This window comes from Rhineura floridana, chromosome 14 (genome assembly GCF_030035675.1).
Source record: "Rhineura floridana isolate rRhiFlo1 chromosome 14, rRhiFlo1.hap2, whole genome shotgun sequence".
In the NCBI taxonomy this organism is placed as follows: domain Eukaryota; kingdom Metazoa; phylum Chordata; class Lepidosauria; order Squamata; family Rhineuridae; genus Rhineura; species Rhineura floridana.
In genome coordinates this window covers 13260144-13286367 of record NC_084493.1, presented here as the reverse complement: position 1 = coordinate 13286367, position 26224 = coordinate 13260144, and the positions used below count along the sequence as shown (strand labels likewise).

Below are 26224 nucleotides of genomic sequence, written 5' to 3'. Positions count from 1 at the left end.
ACTGGTGAGAGGACCCCTCCCCTCAGAACTGCATCAAGCCAGGCTGCTGAGGCTCTTTGAAGTGCAGCAAAATCAGCACCCTGAGCTCTGTCATCAGTTAGCTTTCTTTTTGTTTCGTACTTATTTATGTATTTAAGTCTACATTATTTCCTTCTGCAATAATGAATTTATTCTATATTTGCTAAACAATTGATTTTTTTCCTCCTATTTGTTACAGTTGGTAAACGGTCTTCTCTCTCCTACCCCAGTGCTTTGTATTTTGATATTTTGGATGTTCGTGGTACGTTGCTTTGGGCACAGCTCGCTAAGGAAAGGTGGCATATAAATAAACTCAACCCATCAATCAATCGCCAGACCGTTTTTTGCTTCAGCACGGCTATCCCTTCGGACGATGAAGCTCTCATATACACATGCAGAAAGAAACACACGCACACACATATATAGATCACAGACAAAATTGTTAAAAGCAGCAAGTTATCCCTTCATAGGGGTGGAGGAGAAATCGATTCAGTTCGCATTTAAAGCCAAATCTATCAAATTTATACTTTCTGAAACAATATCATAACAAAAACAGAAGCCATGCTTTGAAATTTGCACTTATCCAAATTTTGCAATTTCTCCAGTTCTCCAACTAATGATTCAAAAAATGTATATATTAGGAGAAAGTGTACATAAAAAAGAGTATATTCGTGTATGAGAGTATATTATTAGCAAAAATGCATTATGTTAGAAGAAATTGCTTGCAAACATGTGAACACTGCATACAAACGTACTTATTAGGAGAAATTTGCACTAAAAAGCTGAAGAATTTTCATGAGCACTTTCAAAAAAATAGCAATTTGCAGCAGAAGTGAATTTATGTGAAATGAGAAACCGAGAGAAGCAAAATTGTCAGATCTTTCCATCCCTATCCCTTCAAATACTTTTTCAGCACTTTTTATTTTTACTCAGAAATTGAAATGGTTACAGAATGGCTCTCCCCCCACCCTTTCCCATGCAAGCCTATAGGGGTAAAGTATGATTTCAAATAGTGCTAATGAGTAGGGAATTAGCAAAGGCAGCTGTTCTTGATTAATTTAAAAAGGTAAAGGTGTCCCCGCACTTATAGTGTGAGTCGTTTCCGACTCTTGGGGTGATGTCTTGCGACGTTTACTAGGCAGACCGTATATATAGGGTGGGATTGCCAGTTCCTTCCCCGGCCTTTCTTTACCCCCCAGCATATGCCGGGTACTCATTTTACCGACCACGGATGGATAGAAGGCTGAGTGGACCTCGACCCCTTTTACCGGAGATTTGACTTCCTCCTTCCATTGGAATTGAACTCCAGCCATGAGCAGAGCTTTCAGCTGCATTACCGCCGCTTACCACTCTGCGCCACGGAGAGAATTTAGCCACCATAAAAGCTTTGATCCTGCATGACAGAACCCAGCCGTCCAAAATCTGGTCCTAGACACTGCATCACCATTTGATCAGATCTTCAAATGGTGCCTCAATGGAATCCCCATTGTTCATCAAGGACCAACTGCTGGGATGACCGAAGGAATTGGCGCTTCAGTTCTCGTTGCGCTGCTTTCAAAATATTTGGGGACGGATCCAATTTTTTTCACTGAATGAATGGAAAGATTTCAAGGGAAGCTCAAAGGAGTCCTTTGTAAAGAAGTTAAAAACAGCCGCCGCCTGCACGGATGTGTACAAAGGGCGTCGAACTCGGAGGAAGCCTTAAACCCACAATGCAAAAGTAAACACATTAAAGGACAAGCAGAGTAGCTGGGGACTTCCGTTTCCAGCATTTTTCTCTTTCACCAGCACACATGTCTTTCTCTACAAGGAGAGAAAGTGCCTTCTGCAGGGAGTGTGTGTGAACTGTCAAACCACAACAAAATCAGAACCGTCAAGTTACTTGTTGGGAGATTCTCAACAAAGCCCCAAATTTTGAAACCATTCCTTCAGTTGCTTCTGGGGAAGACAGATGGAGGGGTGAATGAATTAAAAATGCAAGTGAATCGCAACTGGAAGGCAAGAGGAGACTCCAAATTCTGCACCTTTAAGGGAAAGTAATGCAGAGAAGAAAAATGATAGTAACAAAAAGGCATGAAAAATACTGACCCAGAGGCAAATGTGGTGTATTGGTTCTCGGCTGTTGGGAAATGCTCCACGCACTTACCTTTTTTTTAGTGTGTGCATAAAAATCTTTTCTATATGTATTCAGAAATAGAACACGTTACATTTAGCTAACACTCCCCTATGAGGAAAGATTACAACATTGTGGGCTTTTTAGTTTAGAGAAAGGCAAGTAAGAGGCGACATGATAGAAGTGTATAAATTTATGCATGGCCTGCAGAAGGTGGACAGAGAGACCTTCTCCTTCCACTCTCATAACACTAGAACTCGTGGACATCCAATGAAGCTGAACGCTGGAGGATTCAGGGCAGACAAAAGAAAGTCCTTCCTCACACAGAATGTAGTTAAACTATCGAATTCGCTCCCACAAGAGGCAGCGGTGGCCACCAACGTGGATGGCTTTAAAAGAGGATTACACAAATTCATGGAGGGTAAGGCTATCAGTGGCTACTAACCCTGATGTTGGAGGCAGCATGCTTCTGAATACCAGTTCCTGGAAAGTGCAGGAGGGGAGAGTACTCTTGCGCTCAGGTCCTGCTTGCGGGCTTCCCATAGGCATCTGTTTGGCCACTGGGAGAACAGGATGCTAGACTAGATGGGCCGCTGGTCTGCTCCAGCAAGCTCTTCCTATGTTCTTAGAGGGAAGACTTCTTACCAACAGGGCTGCAGGGGAGAGACTGTGCTGGGGCCATAAAAGAGAAAGCTACCCCACTTGTCCTGCCCAGCCCAAGCCCTCTGCCTGGACCCTTATAAGAAAAGTTGCTTCTGCTCTCTGTCATCTTTCTGGGGTCACCTCCGCCTTTTGGCAGGAACATTGATGTATTTTAGTTTTGTTTTTGTTTTTAAAGTTAAGATTTTGTCGTTTTACATTTTTGTAAGTTGCAGGGTTGGGGTTTTTTTGGCTTGAATTTTCCTTGGCATATTCCTTTGTAAGCAGCATAGAAATATACTTGAACATAACACAAGAGGCTAGCTTCCACACACAAGGGAGATTAGACGTGGGGTGGTTTCACCCCAGTGATTCCCCACCTGTCTAGTCCCCTGAAAATTGTGCCAAGTGCCTGCCTTGCGTGTTTGTTTGTGTTAATACAATTTTTTAAAATCTGATTTTGTACAAAAACACACTTGCTCTTCAGCCGGATACAGGGAAGACCCTTACAGATGCATAGGTGAAAGCTTCCCCTAGATGTCATCCTGCTCCTGCTGAGGAGCCCTCCATTTTGAAATGTACAGGGCAATTAATTCCCAAGGAAGGAAAGTAAGATCCCCCCACAACTTTCACTTCTCCTCAGCTCCCCTGAAGATCTGCTTACCCCGTTCTCTTCCAGGGCAGCCAACGGCTTGTTGATGCTGTTGACAAACTTGTTGACGTGCTCAAAGTGCTTGGTCATTTCTGTGGCCAGGACCATGTCGATAATAGCTTGCCGGAGGGTTCGGTATTCATTCCTGCGTAAAGAAGGGAAGGTGGGAAATGCATGGGCTGACTTGGCTGAAGGCCATCCAGTCCAGCTGACTTTCTGATTAAAAACTTGGGAAGAATCGGAATGGGCCGTAGCTCAGTGGCAGAGCGCCTGCCTTGCATGCAAAAGGCCCCAGGTTCGATCCTTGGCATCTCCAGGTAAGGCTGGGAGAGACTCTTGCCTCAAAAACTGGGGAGCTGCTGCCAGTCAGTGTAGACAATACTGAGATAGATGGACCAAGGGTCTGACTCAGTGTAAGGCAGCTTCCTTTTATTGTTTACATGACTTTTATTGTCTACCAGGGCTGCCAATCAATGGAAGAAATGTCAGTCCATTAATCCCTCTCCCGTCTTTTGAGCCACTTAACCAACTGATTTGACTTGAAATGGATTTTCCTTTTAACTAAATCTCCAGATTTAGATTTTTAACCTTGTTACAACAGCAACAGAGGAAACAGAATTGACTCAAACCATCACTCGGCACCACTTATTGTTGTTATCTTCATCTTCATCCTCGTCATTTATTACCCACCCCTCACCCAAAGGTCACCGAGGGGGTTACAACCATTTTAGGATATAACATTAAATACAATTTAAAAACCACCTAAAATCCCAAAATAGGGTGGGTCCTAAAACTACATGTCTCAGGTGTCAAAAGGCCAGGGTAAAGAGGCGCATCGACAGTGTCTGCCTAAAACTGTACAACCAGGTTGCCAGATGCACCTCGGTGAGGAGAGAGTTCCACAACTTAGGGGCCACCACAGTGAATTGGAGCTGCCTCACAATCCTTCCTACAGGACGTTTGGAAATCGCTCTCCAATGCCATACTTCTCTGGTATATTGCCTTGCACCTTTTTTGTTTAAATGTCGTTTTAAGATGTGTAGGGACTGTGGGCTTAGCATGGCAGATACCATTATTATTATTTTTTTAAAAAAAACTCACCGCTCCATGTTTTTAAAAATATTGCATTTATCATCCCGTGTGGTAATCTGGAAGGCCAAAGCTGCGTGATGACTCTCCAACACGGCTGTGTCGTTGTACAAAATGGCAAGCTCACTTCCTGCATTGCACAGGAAGGAATTTGTTCGGCCCGGGTGATCCACATCATGAACCGTGGCAGCAATCAGAGCAGCAACTTCATCAATGGGATCCAAAGTTTCCTGAGGAAAAGACGATGAGAAGGTTGTTTAAGGTTCCCAGAAGAACACCATTCCCCTCACAGAAAATACGACAGTGGACTTGTATCACTTTTGCCCCATCTGCACTATACATTTAAAGCACTATTATACCACTTTCAATGGTCATGGCATCCCCCCCAAAATCTTAGGAACTGCAGTTTGTTAAGAATGCTGACAGTTGTTAGGAGACCCTCATTCCCCTCACAGAGCGACACTTGCCAGAGTTCCCTGGGAAGAAGGATTGATAGTTAAACCACTCTGGGAACAGTAGCTGTATGAGGCGAATGGGGAAGGGGAACAGAATGAGTTGGCTCTGCGTGCCTTTGGGTCTGGCTCCACCTACTGTTGGGCTCTGTGCCTTCCAGCCTACCAGTCCCAATGGACCCCCTGCCAACACTGGTTCCCTTTATTCCACCTCTCTCCTGCAAGGCTGTACTTACTTTGACCCTTTCTTTAGAAAGGAAATAGGCTGTGGCATGCAGCACGTCGGCAGAGTGAGTCGAGTTGTGGTAGGAGTTGGACGAGTGGTAATTGGCTTCGATCACTTGCAACCACGACCGCAGCGTCGACTCCGAGCAATTTAGGAACTCGCAGATCCGAAAGCGGGCAAACATTTTGAGACCGAGATAAACCAAAGGCCTGGAGGTAAACGGAAAGAGAGAAGCTCGGCAAAATTGCACTGGAAGGAAAACAACAACTGGCAAATAATAGCGTAACAGCCCCGCTGGGTCAGACCAGCGGCCTATCTAGTCCGGCAGCCTGTTCTCACAGTGGCTAATCAGACGCTCCCAGGGGGAGCCCACAAGCAGGACCTGAGCACAAAGGCATTCTCCTCACTTGCCATTCCCAGCAAATGGCATTCAGAATCATACTGCCTCTGACAGCGAAGGTGGATTATGATACCAGCCTCTGTCAAGTTGTTTGAAAAGCAGAAATAACAAGATAAATGCCGCTGTTCACGCAAAATAATGTAACAATCCTGAAACAAAACTTCCACTGCACCAGAGCTGGCAAAGGGCCAACTTTAGGGTAGGCACTAACTGCGGAGGGCCTGCAAGCAAAATCTGGCCTATGAAATACTGCCAGATCTCCCTGGGACAAGGCCTGCCCTCCCATTAGGCAGGGGGAGGCTGCCTGTCTGAGTTGGAAGACTGTAAACACTGTAAATCATTGGTTCCTGGACTCTTTTCCTCATGGACCACTTGAAATTCACTGAGGGGCTTGGTGGACCATTCCGTGATTCCCCCCCCCCGCCTGTTGTAGCAGTTGGAACATGCTGTGCTCGATGCTGCATGATTTCTGATTGCATTTTTATGGCTGCTTTTATTTCTTGTATATTGTATTTTTGTTGTTTTACCATTTGAATTCCGTAGCAAAAAAGCGGCCATAAAAATGCAATTAAAAATCAATGTGAATATGGAATGCGATGGATGTGCCAATCTCCCGTTATCAACCACAAATCCACAGACGTGCCATGGGCCACCTGAATGAAGCTTGTGGACCACTGGTGGACAGCAAACCACAGTTTGGGAGCCCCTGCTGTAAATTTTTAAATATTCTTACATTCCTGCCACGATGTGGGGGTAGGGAGATGCCAGCTGGCACTTCGGCCTCAAGCACCAAAGTGCTCTGGGCAGTATCAGCCTTTGGCAATATGTATCTGGCACACCAGATTAAGCCAAAGCAGGAAGTGCTTATTCTAGATGGAAAGAAGAGGCAAAACAGGGATCTCAGCGGTGCAAGAGGCCCCTTTACTGGTGTTGGCCAGGGCTTTCAAGGCACTCTAAACATCACATTTTTGGTTCCAGATTGTTTATTATAGCAATCCAGCTTAGAGTTATGCCTTCTTCTAGCATTTAATATTTGATCACAAAGTATTCCTGAAATGGTAGCTATTCTTTTAGCCCAACCCTACCTCACAGGGCTGTTGAGAGGGGAAAAACAACAACACAGGGACAGGCATACTGTCTTAGGCTTTTTGGAGGGAGAACGGTCTAAAAGAGCAATGCAGCTCTTGCTGCCTCTAGAGCATGCTTTTTGTTTGTTTCCTAACAAACCTTTTATGGGTCGCTGCTTCCAATTCAAAGATGTTGAAGTCCCAGTATTCTTCGTTCTCCATGGCTTGTGCGATCTGTGGTGGTATGTCGTTAAGGGAGATGGGCGAGATTAAACTGCCTGGACCCTGATGAGTTTCTATAGGAGGAAATACACAGGGAGAGAAGTTTCACAAAGCGTGCTCTGGCCTCGGCCGTCAGCCAGGGGATCAAGCGGCACTGAGAGGTTGCACCCCCCTATCTGCTCAAAAGAACATCAGCCAGAGAAGAAGCATCTGCAGGGAACTAGCTTCCCTCCTCCATACATGAAATAACCATTGCCCTTGGACTGAAGAGTTGAAGAGGAGCATCCTCTGGACCCATCCATCAACCAGGAGAGTTAAGCGCTGCTAGGTTCTGTTTGTGTAGAAGTTGCACGGGGTTATTAACCTTTTAGAGGCCTCTGGGCACACTTGGATTTTGGAGTGAGTGCCATGGGTACCACCTCCTCTGATAATTTATCTCCCTGCTTCTCTGCTTCAGCCCTCACCCCCCCAAGAGACCATTAGAGAGAAAGTGTGCACAAAAGCCCTTCTCTGCGTGCCTCACCCAAGGCAGGTATGGAGGGTAGCTACACAAGAACAGGCCTTTTCAGTGGTGGCTCCGTCTGTGGAATGATCTTCTCAAGGAAACACATCTAATGGTATCATTAACAGTTTTTAGGTGCCAGACTAAGGCCTTTTTATTCATGCAGGCCTTTGGTAACTAAGCTGGCCTCTATGGTGCTGCTCATCTTTCATAGGGGTGAATAGGACTTGTCCTTATTGTGTTATTGGATGAGCAATTTAGTATTTTGTATTATACGCTGTTTTAAATTTTCTGGTTTGAATTGTTTTTAATGGTTGCATTTTATCTTGTAAGTCGCTTTGAGACTTTTTTAAGGTAAGAAGGGATAAATGTAATGCAGAATAATAATTAATTAGACTGCTTTCCCACGAGATCTGGATAAATGTCAGATCCAGCAGAATGAATCTGAGCCTTGAAATGCACATAGAGCTGAAAGATGAAGTGGGAAAGAATGTCACCCTTCCAACTTCCTCCTTCATCTCTATGTACTTTTCAAAAGCAAAGCGGGCTGGGAATGGAGGATTCAGAGGCTTTGTGGGAGCGCCCAGGGGAAAATCACAAGGGTGCCACTGCGCCCATGGGCACCGTGTTGTCCTTATTGTATACATTGTGAACAGCTGAGATTATGTAACCTCAAGAATTGGTATCTGCATGTACTTCCTTTTCTCTTTCCTTCCCATCCCTCTTTACTTTCGTGTCATGTCTATTAGATTGTGAGCATGCTGGCAAATCTCTTCTTCTCAGGTACACGTGCTTCAAGTGACAAATAAATAAATGCCCGGCATTGCAATGCAGATTTAAAATAATACACATCCATAAGCTTTTTGTAATAACTTCCTATTTTGTGACAACTTCCTAATAGCAGTAATTTCACAATAAACTGTGCATAAATCCTTTGCTTAAAGTAATCTTTGGCTGGGCTTTATTCATGACTAAAGTTAAGGAAGATCACCAATTGTAGTACAGGTTAGAAAACCCTATTTTATATGATGGGAAGACTTACGTTTTGCTGATAATATATACTCATTCCCTGATAATCTTCGTAGGCCATCCTATTTAAGAGAGAATTAAAAACAATAAATGGATAAAAAGGGAGACCCTTTTATATTTACTGTTCCAGATGTACAAGAGAATAAGACCACAATCACTCCATACATTTATTCCACTATTATACCACTTTAAGCCATCATGGCTTCCCCCAGGCAATCCTGGGAAGGGTAGTTTGTGAAAGGTACTGAGAGTTGTTAGAAGATCCTTGTTGCCCTCACAGAACTATAATTATTGGAGAGATTTAACAGTCAGCCCCTTTTCTTAGAGAACTCTGGGAACTATAGCTCTATGGGGGGAACAGAAGTTTCCTAACAACTCTCTTCACCCTTCACAAACTAAATTCCCAGGATTCTTTGGGCGAAACCATGAGGGTTTAAGGTGGAATAACAGTAGAATAAATGTATAGCGTGAATGTGCTTGGAATGTTGGGTTGTATCTCATGTTAGTCATACCCAGAGTAGATCTAATGAAATTAAGAGACATGCCCTCCATTAATTTTAATGGGGCTACGCCAAGTAAAGCTTACTTGGATACATCCCATACAGAGGGTCCAGACTATAGCAGCCAGACTTCATACTAAGGCTGATTGAACTGACCACATTTCACCGGTCCTCAAAGAACAATGGTTGTTATCGGCTGATTTATGGGTACAATTCAAGAAGCTTGAACACTGAACCTATCTAACCTACCGCACAGGGTTGTTGTAAGGATAAAATCAGGAGGGGCAGAACCATGCTTGTATGAGCTCCTTGCAGAAAAGGTAGGATATAAATGTAATAGATGCCCTAAATGGACTGAGCCCTGAATGAATGCTTCCTTTCATATTCCCTCCTCTCCAGTCTTTAAAATGCTCTGAGAGCCCTTGGGCCCTCCAGATGTTGGATGACAATTCTCACTGTCCTTTACCATTGCCCATGCTGGCTGGGTCTGATGTGAGCTAGAGTTCAATGGCATCTTGGAGAGGAGATGATGATAATTTGAATTTATATCCTGCCCTTCCTCACGAAGGAGCCCGGGCAGCAAACTCATCATCAAAACAGATTTACACCACAAAAGAAAAGCATTCTAAAAACAGTTAAAAACACTCCCAAAACCATAATTACAGTTCCTTGACCGGAGAAGCTCGCATGGCCAATCCTTTGTTTAACGTGTTTAAAAGAAGACCTAAAAAGAGTCCTTCTGGATCAGGTCATCAGCTGCTATAAAAACATTTCAGAATATCTTTGGATGTGTCTGCACTTCCCCTCCACCTGTGCATCTAACTGTCCAGGATTGCTTTGGAAAAAAAATGTTTTTGTTGAAAAGCAGTATACAAATTTATGAGATACATAATCAATCACAGCCATACTCCAGCCCAAGTTAGTCACACTTCGGCAAAAGCGGCTTGCCCAATGGGGCGGAGCTGCAACAAAGGCTTCCTGGCAGTGAGGTCACTACCGCTTATTGGAAAGGGACGTTGGAGAATTCTGATGATAAAGTAAAAGGAAGTAAGAAATTGCTGCAGTTCACATGTTCATCTGCGGTCAGGAACGGAAATAAGTCAAGCGAATGCAATCAGCATTCGTTCACATCACTGTTGTTTTCAAGTCTGTAAACAATATGGAATTAATGATGGGATTGCGGTTTTTTACATTGCATCTGATATCTTGATCATGAAAGACGTTCTCCTAGGGTGAGGCTCATCCATTGCACTCCAAGTATGCTGACCTGTGCAATTTTCCCCCATGCAAGAAATGCTTTGAAGCAGAATATTAGAAGGTTCAGGACAGACAAAAGTAAGTACTTCTTCACTCAGAATGTAGTTAAACTATGGAATTAGCTCCCACAAGAGGCAGTGACTGGCCACCAATTAGGGTGGCTTCAAAAGAGCACTGGACAAATTCAGGGAGGATCAGGTGATCAGTGGCTACTAGCCATGATGGCTATGTTCCACTTCTGAATGGTATGCCTCTGAATATCAGTTGCTGGGCACTGCAAGAGGGCAGAGTGCTGTTGCACTCAGGTCCTGCTTGGGGGCTTCCCACGGGCATCTGATTGGCCACTGTCAGAACAGAAAGCTGGACTAGAAGGGCCAATGGCCTGATCCAGCCGGCTTCTCTGATGTTCTTATGCTCCCTTTACATTGAAACAAGTGTTACATGTATAGTGACATAGTTTTGTACACTTTAGATAGTGGACAGAAAGATGGATAACATAATATTTGGTGAAAAGTGAAGTACAGCAGGAACGGAAACAGCATCAGTTGTGATGAATACAGGCCGGAGCAGAAATGGTTGCCTTCTTATGTTCCTAAAGGGTGAGGAGCAAGGCAACAGGGATGGCGGTGCGGTTTGAGTGCACCAGCAGGAGTGCTGGATTGGCCCCACCAGTGCACCTGCACAGCACCGCCCACCCTGCCACTCCTCCTCCCAGTAAGCAGCAGCAACGCTGCTGCCAGGAAGCTAGCACTCCGCCCCACTGGAGGAACTGCTTCTGCACTCAGGTCCCATTGAAGTCAATGGGGCTTAAATGAGTCAAGACCGACGTTAAGCCCTATCGATTTCAACTGCAACTGGATCCAACCTTTAGACATGTGATGTTTCAAGCTGAGTGTAAAGGTAACACAGTCAAGCAGGAGGCTACAGCTGGCCTGCATCTGCATCTGGCTTCTATTTTCAGAACAATAAATAAATTAGTCTGGAGCTCTGTGACTTAGAGGGGACGCCTGCCTGATTCTTAACAGTGGCGTGACACTTCCTTCAAAATACAGGGCTGCAAAACAAAAGCTGTCGGACACCGTTCAGAATCAACAACCTTGATCCAGTACCATGAAAAGCAATTTCTTTACCAATCAACTCATTTGAAATGTGGTGTTCGAGGAGAGTTTTGCAGATACCATGGACTGCGAAAAAGAGAAATAATTGGGTGTTGGAACAAATTAAACCAGAACTATCACTAGAAGCTAAAATGATGAAATGGTCTCCCAAGATGATCAGCAATTTTCAAGTGGCCGATGGAGAAAAAAGTTTGGGAACCCCTGACCTATAGCACTTCCTGTGCACACACTGGGAATAAGTTTTCTCTGACCCATAAGACTGGACCCTGCTTTATGTGTTTAAACCTTCTGAATCCCTGTTTAATTTGCTTTTATGTGTTTTTATACTGCTGTTTTGTTGGTTTTAGGTTGCATTTTTGTTTTAATAATGTACTGTTTTTTTAGACTGGTAAACCATTTAAAGATACTTGAAGTAGTAAGTGGTTTGTAAATGCTTTTAAACAAACAAATACCTGCACATGCAAGTGCAAATACATTCTGGAAGCACACCAGATCAGGGGTTTTAACACAGCTTCTAAAGCAGGAGAGCAGAGCTGCCCAAAGTGGAATTAATTGATACTTAAACCCCAACTGCACTATATATTTCAAGCACGATGATGCCACTTTAAACAATCACGGCTTCCCCCAAAGAATCCTGGTAACTGTTGTTGAAGATGCTGAGAGTTGTTAGGAGACCCCTGTTCCCCTCACAGACCTACAATTCCCAGAGTTCCTTGGGAAAAGAGATTGATTATTAAACCACTCTGAAAATTGTACCTCTGTGAGGGGATTAGGGGCCCAGGGTTCCCCAGAATACAGTTTTTTTAAAAAAAAAAAATATATATATATACCACACCCTACCACACTGGCTCATTTAAGGTTCGAACAACATACATCAAGAACCAGATTCGACTTACTGTCATCAAACCTCCAACAAGGTCACTTGTATGTGGGTCTTCATCTTTAGTCCCAAGCTGTGGAGAGTACAATTCGGTGGTCCTCAGAATCTCCAGAACTCGATCTAAAGCTTCAGCGACTGGCATGGGACTACTTTCTTGTGCAGCATTGATAATATTTATTACCTAGGTTGAAGGAAAGATATCTATAGATTCCAAGGAGTAATTCAAGAAGTCAAAGTTTACTGTTAAAACCACAGGAAAGTACAGAGCTGTGTTACAGTGTCAAAGACCAATAGTCCATCTAGTTCAGTATTGTCTACACTGACCTCATTTGGATGTAATGCCAAACTATGGTTTACAGCAGCGCCCCCCAACATGGTGCCCTCCAGTTGTTTTGGACTACAACTCCCGTCAGCCCCAGCTAGCATAGCCAATGGACAGGGATGATAAGAGTTGTAGCCCAAAATATCTTGAGGGCACCAGGTTGAGGAATACTGGCTTGGAGTTGTGTGAATCTGCCTTGGGATCTCCACCTTGATGCACCTGCAAGGTCAGAAGCTTTTGCTTCCATTTCTTATTAACAGTAGTTTAGCATTATGCCAAACTCAGACAAAGTGTGTTTCGTCTTACCTATGGTTTATCATAACAAGCCAACTTCAAACTGTGGTTTATGAAGCTGGCATGTTTCAGTAAACCGTAATTAAGATTAACCACATTAACCTCTCTTTGACTGTCCAATTTATAGAAATGTTAGAGCCAAAGTCCTTGGCTTCTGGTTAGGAAAAAAAATGGCCAGCCTAGCGGAAAACTGAGTGATTAACTGGTGGTTAGCATACAGCAGGAATGGGGAGTCTTTGGCCCTTCAAATGTTGCTGAACTACAATTCGCATTAGCCCTAGCAAGCATGGCCAGAGGCCAGGAACAATGGGAGGGCTAAAGGTTCCTCACACCTGATATACAGGAATGTAACTGTTAAAGTGGCTCATTTTCCACTTGCAAAAGAGGGCAAAAGGGCACACATCTGTGGCTCATGCAGGCTTGCTCTTGCAGCAGGAAACCAGGAGTCATGGTCCTGGGAACCTTACAGCTGGAGGAGCATGATAAGCCAGCCAAGTAAGAGATTACAGATCTGGATGAGGTTCCTGGCTCTGAGGCTAATGTTCGTGATCAGGGGCTCACTGAACCCGAGGCTGGCAGGCAAGAAACGGATGCACTGGGTCCCATAGCACTGGGGATCCTCACGGACACCTTCCCCTGACTCTGAGGAATTGTGTACTTCCTGCGCTAAATTGCTGGTTCAGCAGTGCAGGAAGTGCACCAGGCAGGAGCCCATGGAATACAGGAGAATAGCTCATTCTCAATCCAGGGGGTTGGCCTTCTAAGGCTCTGCAGTTCAAAGGGGACAGAGCATAAGAGCAGTGAACTGGAGGCAGAAGCTCAGAAGGCCTCAGTTCACCTCCAGCACTTGGAGCACGTTGCACACTTGGAACTGTCTGTGGTACTGCAACCACCAATTGGCCTTGCTCCATCATACTGCATGAACTCCTTGCCAGGACCAGGACAGGACACCATGATTTCCCATTACTTCTACACAGGCTTTGACTGCATATTGATAGATAAATCAGGGTACTCTCCTGTGCAAGCCCATGCAAGCGTATGGGGCCCGTGTAAGAGCATGGTAGTTTTATAAAGGGAAACAGCAAACTCTTCAGAATAATTATAGTCATTGGATTGAAACAAACTTAAACTGTGGTATCTGACCTTGGTAATAGGTGCTTCAATAGTCATGGAATGTATCCTGGCCATAGACGAGTGCCTTCTCTGTGAACTGCCTATGCAGAAAAAGGTGGAATAAAATTAGTGGATGGTGGTAGCCTATCAAAAGACAGACAGATGTCCCAGTTTTCAGTCAGCAGGTCCCCACAGCAGCTTATATAATTTTAAAAAACACACAATAAAAAGCACAATGAAAAAGCCTTTGGTTTCCATTTTCAATTAGCCACAGTTTGTTATGTTGTCAAAACCTGACAAACTGTGGCTATTCTTAATTATGGCTAGCTTGAAACAAGACACCATCCAGCCAATGGTTCATGACCTTTACTTGTTTCAAGCAAACCATAGTTGAGATTAACCACAGTTTAGGACTTCCGGGAAGGGTGACTTCGCTTGTGCCTGCTTTTGGGACGGGTTCCCGCCTCAAAAGAAGCTTATTCAGATATAAATCAGTCAGAACATTTTTTTTTTTTGACTGATGAAATTTCTCCCGGGCAGGGAGAAACGTAGAGATCAACCTCAAAAGCCTGTTTTTGTTGGGAGGACTGGATTTCATTAATTTATGAGATAAGGTCCAGCCAACAATGCCGGACGGACTTCCTAACAAGCTCTATCTGCTTAAGCGATACGTTTATCTTTTCTTTAAAGAGAGAACGGACTAACAGGCAAGCACCCTTCTTTCTATTATTTTTTTTACTTGGTTTAAATTGTTGCAGCAAAAGGAGATTTGTCAGATTGATCGGCTTTGGACAACTTCTGGGTGAGATATAGCTCTTCTCTGTTATTCACGAAATTAACAGCTTATCTCTGTTTCTGTCACAAAAAGCTGTCCTGGAAGTGCATTCTAAAGATAATAAACAGAAGAGGGATTTCTATTCCTGATTTCTATTCCGAGGAATATTATATTGTCTGGGACTATTCTCTTTTTGGTCTATTTTATTTTGACGAATCTGCTTCTTCACGACGCCACTAACTGTTTTGATGCTGGGAACTAAATTTGTTTTGCATTCTTGAACATAGAGAGATAAGGCAGGTTGCTGTTTATACTGTGATGTCATCAAGCCTGGAATATTAACCCAATTGTTGCTGAAATAAGAAGTGGTTCTTCTTTATTTTTGTTTTGCTTTGTTTTCGTGGTTTTAAAAATGGCAATCAAGAAAGTGGCTGAGAATCTGGAAGTAATTATGTTTCAGAAAATAATGGATGAGATTGAGATAACGAAACAAACCCTGAGACAGGGTAGTAAGGAGCTGAAAATTGAACTGAGCAAAATGACGCAGGAGCTTAAAGAAATAGGGGATCCTGTGAGAGAGGAGAATGAGATCAGAGATGAGAAAAGAAAAAATAAAGGGAAGATACAAGCCCTGGAGATTGGAACAAATGTGGAATTGGAAAAAGATCTGGAGTTTATGGATTTTAGAAATAAAATCTACTGTTTGGAATTTAATGTTATCTCTGAAGAAATTAATGAAGATATTAGAGATAAAGTTATCAATGGCTTGGATAATCTTCTGGACTGGAATGATGTGATGGAGCTTGATATAGAGAAAATCCATGGAATTAACTGCAGCCATGTGACAATGTAAAAACTCTTAAGAGATGAGCCAGTGCATTTTGTAAAAAAGAAGAACACAGATATGACTTTACAACAGTATTTCAGCAACTTATTCAGAATGGATGGCAAGAAAATATTTGGGATAGAGGAAATTCCCATCAGACTCTTATTATATGACTATGGTTACAACAGCAAGATTATTATGGAATACTGATAATGGAAGATTGGACACTGAAATTACTGGACTTAACAGGACTATTGAAGATGGAAGATGGAACTAATAGGGATAATGGAATAATGGCTATTGAAATTATTGGACCTAACAGATTCTGATGAGATGGATTAATCGAAATGTTTATTTGGACTATGGTTATGACAATAAGATTATTATAATTATTAACGAGATGGATTAATTGACATGTTTATTTGGAGAAAAATTGATAGATATATTTCTTAAAGAATTGAAACCTCTCTTTGACTTTTTGTGGAAAGAATAAAGTAATGTTTATGAGATTTGATGATTAATTAAGATAACTACTGGAGGAAAATGATTTTATAATATGATTTAAGAGACAGGATTGTTATATATTGTAGACCTATAACTGATTTGATATGTGACAAATGGGAAGTCAACATTTTATTTTTTTTTTGTTTAATCATTTTTGTTTTGTTTTGTTTTTTGTCTTTGAATGTTTTATGATTTTGTTTTCTATGTTTTATGAAAATTTGAATAAAAATTATTGTAAAAAAAAAAAGAGATTAACCACAGTTTAGAGTTTGGATGGACACAGTGCTAAACAGCAGTTAATTGAAAATGAAAGCTTCCAAACTCATCCTCGCAGCCATACCAGAGAAGGAGAGGTGAGGGAAGCCTGGACTCCTTCCTGTCACAATAAACCTCAGCTTAGTGTGAATATAGCCACAAAATGAGGGTGGGGGTCTACCTTTTAAGTGAAGGGAGCAGATGGGGAGGGGCATGAAACTGATTCCCGCTAGCCCTAGCAATTTTCTCCCAGCGTGCTTCACTTCCCACATTGGACTCAAGCTGGAAGAAACCTGTGTCACAGCAAGACAAGACAAAATAGGGGAGTGGATTTCTGGTCTCTCCTCCACACTGGCACGCTCCTTTAAATGTAAAGAGGAGACCCCAAAACCTCCCCATGGAAGGCTGCTCGTTCATGTCTATTGTGGCTCTGAATACTGCAGCCAGGACCGCTGAATGCTTATGAGATGTCTAATTAAGCATCCACATTTTCCATCTTCTTCATAACAATTCCCTCCCCTCGCAATGAGATGATAGTGTTTCACAGGATTTGAAGAAGCAAAGCTGTATGTCAAAGGATGAGGGAACTTCACCATGCAAAAATAATGTTTGTTTTGGGTTCAAGGGTGACAAATATTGATAAAACAGTATATCTAGGAAAAAATTGGACCTGTGACAAAAAGTTGCATTGGATTGCAGCTATTCCATTCCATTTTCCCTCCCCCCTCATTTTTCTATTTCTCTTACCCACCCACACCCACTTTCCATTGCAAGCAGTCAGACAGCATACCTAACTGGGCTGTTGTTCAGATTTCCCCTTCCCCTTTGGGCCTCTCTCCCCTTATCCCCGCAACGTGTTACTGTACTTCTGCAAACAGGGTTCTCCAAAGCCTCTTGATACTTCTGTCTTGGGTGTGGGTGGTGCAGTTTTGGCCACATAAGCAACGGCACAATTAGCCTGCAGGTTGTAAACCAATGGAATGATATAACGTACCATCACTGCCCCGAGAAGTGGTTGATCTGACATCTAAAGAGCCTTTCCTCCTGTCTTTGTGCCTGCATGTCTGGATATCTGTAGAGACACAGAAGTTTTGCATTGTTACTATGGGAAAGGACATCCCAATTTAGGAAGGCAAGAGGCAGAGCACCTGCCTTGCATGCAGAAGGTCCCAAGTTCAATCCCTGGGAGAGGAGCCTGTCTGAAAACCTGGAGAGCTGCTGCCAGTCAGTATAGATAATGCTGAGCTAGATGGACCAATGATTTGTCTCCTATGTTCCCTGCTTTATACAAGAACATAAGAAGAGCCTGCTGGATCAGGCCAGTGGCCCATCTAGTCCAGCATCCTGTTCTCACAGTGGCCAACCAGGTGCCCATAGGAAGCCCACAAGCAGGACCTGAGTTCAAGAGCACTCTCCCCTCCTGTGACTTCCAGCAAGTGGCTTTCGGAGGCATACCATACTCTGGGCTGCCCATATGTTATACCCAATACTTTCAATTAAATAGTTGACAATTAGCTGAACTTCAACGGTGGTCAACATCTGCCGCTTTGTTCTGTCTCCTTGGTGGGGCCAGCCCTGTCTTGAGAATGCCCAACACCTGCAGCTGTTGCAGAAGAACCCAAGTAAACATGTCCTTGGAGGGTTCCATCCCAGCCACGACAAAACTCAGACTCTGCCCTTGGCACATGAAATCAAGATGTAGTAAGCTGTATCAGCTTCTGCTCCCAAGAAGTAGAAACTGAAATTGGAAACTCCTTCTCCTGCATACCCGTTAAATAGTCAAGGCTACCTTGATTCCTGTCCATTTCGAAACACAGCTGCCAGAGGCAGATAGTTTTCCAGTTATTTAGTCTCCTTCCAGGAATACCATGTAATTGCTATGCAAATATTATTGATTCTCTTGCGCGGTGTAATCTGTGCTTTAGTCTCTTGGGCTACATCCGCACCTTACATTTAAAGCAGCATCATACCACTTTAAAAAGCCATGGCTTCCCCCAAAGAATCTTGGGAACTATAGTTTGTTAAAGGAGCAGAGAGTTGTTAGGAGTCCCCTGTGCCCCTTTTCACAGAGCTACAATTCCCAGAGTGGTTTAACAATCAATCAATCCCACTTGCCAGAGAATTCTGCAAATTGTAGCTCTGTGAGGGGAATAGGGCTCCGTAATACAGGGACAACTGTGATGATCTCAGTGACTGAGCTGGGATATCAGGACTCAGGCAGTCCCTAGGGTACCCTGAAGCTAAGTTGTTGCAGGCTTTGTATATTAACACAAGAGCCTTGAACTTGGTCCGGTAGCATACAGGCAGCCAGTGCCAATGTTTTAGCAGTGGTGTCACATGCTGTGAGCCTTCTGCCTCCATCAACAATTTAGCCACTGCATTCTGCACCAGCTGAAACGTCCAGATCAGGCCCAAGAGCAGCATTTGGTATCTGCTGCTATCTAAAATGTAAAATGTTTTTGAGAGTTTTATACTCAGATTGTGCACTTTCAATATGTTTTTTAATCATTTCGTGAACCGCTTCAAGTAAACGTTTTTCTAAACAGTGCATAATACACTCGTGCATTTTTAATATGAAAAAATACGCTAGCAGATGGCGATTGGCTGAACTGCTTTTATTAAAATACAACAAATTTTCGAGTAACACGCTGGCAGTGCTGTACCTGTCTGGGACTCAGCCTGTACACGTTCACAGACCCTTTCAGCCTGCAAATCAATGGGAGGGGGAAAAAAAAATTAGCCAGAATGCTAGGATTAACCTATAATGCAGGGGTGCAGAATCTTGGCCCGGAGTGGGGAAACAGAGTTCAATCCTGCAAAGCAGACCCCCGCAGCCAGCAGCATTGCATTCTCCACCCAACAGCTGGTGAGTGGAGAGTGCAACCCTGCTGGCATCTGCTTTGTCAGTGCGTTCCCCGTGGGAAGCAGAGGGCCCTGCAGCCAGCCAGATCAAAACCCATCACTCATCAGCTGGTGAGCAGAGGGTTGAAATCCTGCTGGGTGCTGCTCCACCAGCACATTCTCTGCAGGGAGCCTGCTGGTGCAGCAGAGCCTTTCCTTCACCCCTACGGGTCAACTTTGGCAGGTGTGTGAGACAGCCCACCTATCAGTCACCTGATGCCATCATGACATCATGTGATGGCCCAGCTCACCTGCCAAAGTTGGCCCACGTGGATGATGGGAGATAAAAGATCTGGCCCGCTGAGCCAAAATGCTTCCTCATCCCTACTATAATGCATTCCCCACCCCACCCCTTCCAGTTAATTTCTATTATGTGTTCTTCTTACCTTATTGTTGTCATTGCATGGTCTACTAAGCGACACATAGTGTCTAATTTTTCTGTAGGAGAGGGAAAAAACAAGCAATTGAAAAACCAACATATTTTGGTTTCTTAAGCTTATTAAAGTCTGATTGCTAGCGTTTTTCTTTTTTTAACTATACTAAGTCTATACTGGTTTGATGGGTTATAGCAAAGGTGGCTAACCTGTGGCCCTCTAGATGTTGTTGTTGGACTCCGACTCCCATCAGCCCCAGTCAGCATGGTCAATGATCAGGGATGATGGGAGTTGGAGTTAAAGAATACCTGGAGGGTCACAGGTTGCTCACCCCAGGATACAGAAACCTTCATGCTGCTCTGAAGGTTGCTAGCGAAAGATGTAGTTGCTTTGGTTTGAAGTTGCTTTGAGAATGGCATCAAGAATGGTGGGCTAAGACTACAATTTCCTCCCATGGCGTGCTAGCGTCTGTTACTTCTGATGTCATTTCCTTCACGCTTTCTACACTCGCTTCCTGATGTTACTTCCTTCACTCCCCTCGCTTACTTACAGATGGGAAACTGGGAGGGCACTTTCAGCAGGCTGCATTTGGCAAAAGGGCCCCCTGTTGCTGACTCCTACCACAATTCAACACAGACATTACTTGTTAAAAGACCCATGGGTCAATTCCTGGTATCCTTAGGCAAAAGGATCTCAGGGCTGGAGATATCTGCCAGGCAAGGCAGACCAGAAGGTGATCACCAGGTAGGGCAGAGCCATTATGCTAGCTGCCCAGCAAGTGGGTCGCTGTTACCAGGAGGGAGAGGGGCGAGGTGGTTGGGAGGTTGGAGTGGCGTAAATTCACCCGTAAGACTGCTGGGTTAGCTTCATCAGTGCCTTTGCACTGCGCTGGCTTCCCCACCACCTTGCAACAGCAACCCTCCTGCTGGGAAAGTAGCGTAGCAACTCTGCCCCAGCTGGTGAGCCACTCCTGGGGGAGACCCATCATGGGATAGTTGTCCAAGTCAGTGAAAAAACAGAAACTCCTTATATCTCTTTCCAAAGGCCACAACAGACATTGCTTTTATTGAACAGTTAGCAACCACATCTGGTTTTCTAAATACTGGGTGTGGGGTGCCCTGATTTTCATTGGGAGTGCAAAGCATGGGGAAGGGAGGTTGAACCCTTCCCTCTCCAGACGCAATCCCAATGAAAGTCTCCCAACTCCAGTGCAGCAATCACTTTTTTGGGGGGGGAATAGCCCCCATTGCCTTCAGTGGGAGCTTCCCCCTCCCAGGCTAATTGCTATCCAGGGGGGTGATTTTCATCACAATCGTGGCTCAAGAGGGAAGGGTTACATCTCCTTGCCCTGCATGCTGCAAACCTGATAGTAATGGCTTGCCCTGCACCTGGTGTCAATTTTTTTTTTTTTAGAAACTCAGACAAGGCTGCTAACCACACAATAAAAGAAACCATGCCTAGTTTAGCCCCTTCCTATAATGCTGCAAAGCAACCCTCTTTCTGTCTTGGTGAAAAGGGACTTGTAAATGCACAAAAGGCGAAGCTTTTCAGCAGAGCTGTGGGTATTGTATACACGGCAGAAAAACAAAATCCTGCATCAAGGACATGGAAATTTAGCAGAATACATTTAAAGTTTCAAATGGGAACAGAGGGAGAGAAGAGCTCGGATATTTAAGAACAGGCGAACAGCAAAGTCCAGAGAACAGCAGCCAAAGGCTTGGGGAAGAACCATAGCTTAGTGGGAGAGCAGCTGCCTTGCAGGCAGAAGCGCCCAGTTTCAAACTCTGGTGTCTCTTGGGAGTTCTGGGAAAAGCTCCTACTTGAGACCCTAGAGAGCAGCTGCCAGTCAGAACAGACAGCACTGAGCTAGATGGACCAGCGGCAGCTTCCTGTGTTGGGAGGGAGATGAGAAAACCTTATGAAGGAACATAGGAAGCTGCCTCCTAATGAGTCAGACCATGCATCCATCTAGCTCAGTATTGTCTACACTGACTGGCAGCGGCTCTCCAAGATTTCAGACACGTAACCCTCCCAGCCCTACCTGGAGACACCAGGGACTGACCCTGGGGCCTTCTGCATGCAGAGCAGATGCTCTGCCACTAAGCTACATCCTTTCCCCCCATCTGATCAGCAGATGTCTCATTCAAGTATCTGAGCCTTCACCATGAGGACTAGAAACGTTATAAAAATGGCTCAAGATTCCTGATTTTGTACTTGACGGCAAGCCATTCCCCATAATTATGGCTAGTTTATTTTACAACAAACAACAACATATAATCAGTCTAGATCCCATATTCATACTGTCTTTTGATTTTCAGGCTTACCCTCCCTGTCCAACAACAGGTATGATCTTCACATTTTGTTGTATGCTTTCTCCATTTTTCTTTTTGGTGTAGTATGTTCCTTGACATTCCTGTAGGTGGGAATAAAGGTCAAGTAAGAACAACGCTCCTTTAAACAGTTTGCAGGCTTGTTCAAGCACACAGTCTCTGAGTTAAAACTGTTCTCATATATGACTTCAGATTCGTGAGTTAAAAAAACAAATGATGCATCCAAAGGGCCACTGAAATGCACCATTTTGCTCCCTTCCCAGCACTGACACACCATTGTACTATCAACGCACCACAGTGAGCTGCTCTTACGGGGTGGGTGACTGCCCATTTTGGCTTCTCTTGGTTCCTCATTCTTCCAATCTTAAGTTCAGTTCCCCACATTTCCATCTCTCTCTCTCTCTCTCTCTCTGCGTGTGTGTGTATCAAAAGTCCTCATGAAAATTCATTGGCACATTAGTGTGAATTTCTCTGAATATACACATTTTTGTATGCAATGTCCACTAATGTAAAAGTATTTGCAAAGCAATTTCCCCATATATATTATTAACATTATTATCTTTTCAGCGCCAGGTAAAAACCTTCCTCTTCTCCCAGGCATTTTAATATTTTGATATTCAATATTTTAATATTTTAATATCTAATATTGTAATTTTTAACACCTTAACATCTTCACATCCTAATTTTTTAACTAACTTAATTTTAATATTTATTATCTGTGTTTAATTTGTTCGATTTATGCTATAATGAATCTATTTTTAAAGTTGTTTAACATATGGTTTTAATTGTATATTGCTTGTTTCTCTGTTGTGCACTGCCCAGAGAGCTTTGGCTATGGGGCGGTATATAAATTAAATAAATAATAAATAAATATATAATGCATTTTTCAATGTTATTTCCACTGTTATGTTCATTTTTATGCACACTTTAGTAAATACATTTTTATACACGTTATTTGGCTGGAGAACTGCCAAACTGCAAAATTCAGAAAAGTGCAAATGTCAAAGGATTGCTGTGCTTCATTCCATGCACTGCTTGGGAAAGGGCAGGTCAGGGAGGCTCACAATGCAAACTGAATCAAATTTCTCCCCCATCCCTACTTATAACCTGCTGCAACACTCTGGTTCTGCCCCTGCACTTCTTCCTGCTGTCTTGCACCTTTCCTGGCATCTAAAAAAGCTCCTTCTGTTGGTTTATTTCAATGCCTGATTTTATTTATAAATTATTTTATTTATTATTATATTTATATCCCACCTTTCCTCCAACGAGCTCAAGGTGGCATAAAAACATGGTTCTCCCCCTCCTGATTTTATTTTCACAACAACCCTGTGAAGTAGGTTAGGCTGAGAGACAGTGACTGGCCCAAGGTCACCCAGTAAGCTTCATGGCTGAGTGGGGGGTTGAACCCTGGTCTCTCACCTCTCAGTCCAACATTCTAACCACACACACACAAACACACACTTTAGATTTGATGAGTTTTATTCTCCACTTTCTTCATTCAGGATTTTTATCTGATGTGGTCTGAAGTTAATGCTGCATTTTATCCTATTGTAAAATCTGTAATCAGCCTTATTAATTTCAATGGGTCTACTCTGGGTAGGACTTAGCTGGATACGACTCTGTGATTTTATCTCAAGAGCTACCCAGATAACTTTTCTTGGTTTGAGGACGGCCTATAAATAACGCAGGCAAATAAAATAATCAAACACACTTTCAGTTAACGCAACAAACACTTGTCATTTTAAGCTTTTGTTCCTCTGACATATTTGAACACACTCCTCGGAACACTGTGACACTTGTGTTCATGGCCAGATGCGGATGACAACCAGAGTATTTCCTTTTCAGATCAGGGCTTTGATACATATACACACCATGAGTCATCTCTCCCTTGCATCAACTCCTGGATGCATTAATGCCTAGATGTGCGTAGGGCTTCTGATTCATTGAAGCATCTTCATCAGATGTAGCGTCAATGACCTGGTACTTCTTAATATGGCATCCATCATTCCCCAATCATCTCACCTGACTCACACAAGGCAACATGTATAGCTGTGACACATGCGTATCTTTCAAGTGGAAACCCATTCACTAGGTTTTTGTGCCCACACTATAACGACTTCTCTCCTTCCACAATGGCTTCTTCCACATTCTTTGCTGCCCTAGCAGCGGCGAGGTTGTCTCCAGAGGAGCATGCCTCAGAGCCACTTATCATTGCAGAGGATTTGCGGATGAACTCCCTGTTTGCATGTTAAAAGGAGGAAGGGGATCCGGAAAAATGTGAGGCTTTACACATGGTTGAACCTTTTGAATTGTGCGGCCCTAGATGGCTTCTTAGTTTGCCTGTACAGTAGGGTCAATTCTGCCTTCCATTAGTGGTTGTAACACCTCTTTGCCACCATTAGGAGCAGAAAGTAGTTTGTTGTCACGATGCCAGGCATGGCAATACAGTGCATGGCGGGGGGAGGGCTACAAACGGGTCAAGGCAGGGTGACAGGGGGAGAACAGCCAGGGGAACCCCCCCAAAAATAATGCACACCCCACAAATGGCACACACTCCCACGTACTCCACACAACTCTTGTTCATGCACCTCCACACAAGCAACACAGGAGAGAAGAATTAGCAGAGCCAAGGCTGCAATCATCCACCCCGGACAAAGGCAGGAATGGATACTGGATGGCATGCCACCTGGGGGAAATTGCTGCCTGAATTTGCCTGCTCTCCTCTTCCCTCCTCATTTCTTTTGTACCATATACTGTATATTAGATGGTAAGCCTTGTTTTTTAATCTCTGTATAGTTATTAGTACATTTTAGGTAGTTTATATTGTAGGCACTCTCCCTCCCACAAAAAAAGAAACACGGTGTGGCATACAACAATGAAATATACAAACCAAACCAAATCCACAAAATGCATTAAATAATTCTCAGAGAACAGCAAGAGGTTACCGGTGGCTTTAACCTTTAAGGCCCTATTTGAAGCTGGCCCACTCTACCTAAAGGGATGCCTTCACTCTCACCAAGGGCGCCAGCTAACAAGGTCGTCCACGAATGGTCTACTCCTCATTCCCCCCATAAAAGCAGCTAGATTGGTGAGGACCAGGTCAAGAGCCTTCTCAGTCGTAGCCCCCTCACTTTGGAACTCCTTGCCAACTGACCTCCGCCAGGCCCCCTCCCTGCTGTGTCTTCGACGGGCCTTGAAGACCTGGCTCTTTAACCAGGCATGGGAGGGGGGTTAGGCTGTCAGAGTGCAATTCTAGGGGTTTTTAACTTTTTAATCTTTTAATGTTTTCTGTCTATGTTTTTATATGGATTGTATTTGTTTTTTTGTTGTACGTTGCCCAGAGTGGCAGACTAATCTCTGCCAGATGGGCGTCTAACAAATCTAATAAATAAATAATAATATCAAACTAACTTTTACTCAGAGTAGACTCATTAAACTGAACGGCCACCTATCAAGTCCAGTGGGTCTACTCTGAGTAGAACAAGCACGTGATACAAGCCCACCACAATAAAAACAAAACAAAAATCCCAAAAGCAACAAAAGCAGCCGCTCATAAAAGCCCCCAGAAACCCAAGTGAAGGCACAGAGAAAACTGCCTTAACGTATTCACAATGAGAATATTCTCAGTTGTTCAGCTGAAGGCTTCTCTAATCAGCTGGATTTGGGCAAAGCCGGGGATGGGAGACCTGTGGCCCTTCAGTTGTTGTTCGACTCTAACTCCCATCGTCCCTGACCATTGGTCATGCTGGCTGGGAGTTGGGGTTCAGCAACATCTGGAGGGCCACAGGTTCCCCATCCCTGGTATTCACAATCATTTCCTTTTTCCTACTGCTATTTCAAGTCAAACAGCGTTTGCGAGGTTTTGTAGCCTTACATAAAAACCAACCAACCAACAAAACACGTTTGACCAGAGTCACCAATGGGATGACTATACACACACACCACAGGAAACAACGCCCTCTAGAGCAGCAACGGGGCAGCGGTCCAAGGCCAACAGCATCCGTTGGGTTCACTGTTAATTAGGCAGATGCTTACCTTTTCTATCTTGATGCAAGAATTAATAGTGTCAAGGAAATCAGCTTTTTTTTCATTTGTAGGCACTTCTGTTAGTTCCTTTCCTATTAATTCACCTTTTTGATAGCCCATCACGGTTTCAAATGCAGGATTTACATACTGTGAATTGGGGGGAAAAAGCATTCCAGTGAAACCAAAGCAAAGAGGGCAAAGTTAAGACCCACTTGTGAATTGATTTAATTTTAAATCTTGCTGTGTATTTCCTAAGTTCATAGAGAAGTACGTCCTTTAGACCATTCCTAAAACAATTGTTTTAAATTAAATTTTGAAATTGTTTCAAAAAAATTACCGC

The 26224-nt window shown here is 43.6% G+C and overlaps 1 protein-coding gene across 2 annotated transcripts in view; it reads right to left on the bottom strand.

Moving 5' to 3' along the window:
- The window catches only part of PDE8A (phosphodiesterase 8A), a 184396-nt gene that overhangs the window by 5186 nt on the left and 152986 nt on the right, over positions 1-26224 (bottom strand). For both annotated transcript variants that reach the window (XM_061594909.1, XM_061594908.1), the window contains exons 8-19: positions 25894-26031; positions 21853-21941; positions 19541-19592; positions 18917-18959; positions 17248-17325; positions 13924-13994; positions 12181-12345; positions 8423-8471; positions 6817-6952; positions 5200-5398; positions 4524-4741; positions 3435-3567 (exon numbers count right to left, since the gene is read on the bottom strand). In XM_061594909.1, coding sequence (XP_061450893.1) covers positions 3435-3567; positions 4524-4741; positions 5200-5398; positions 6817-6952; positions 8423-8471; positions 12181-12345; positions 13924-13994; positions 17248-17325; positions 18917-18959; positions 19541-19592; positions 21853-21941; positions 25894-26031 — 1371 coding nt within the window. The remainder of the gene's footprint in view (positions 1-3434; positions 3568-4523; positions 4742-5199; positions 5399-6816; positions 6953-8422; positions 8472-12180; positions 12346-13923; positions 13995-17247; positions 17326-18916; positions 18960-19540; positions 19593-21852; positions 21942-25893; positions 26032-26224) is intronic.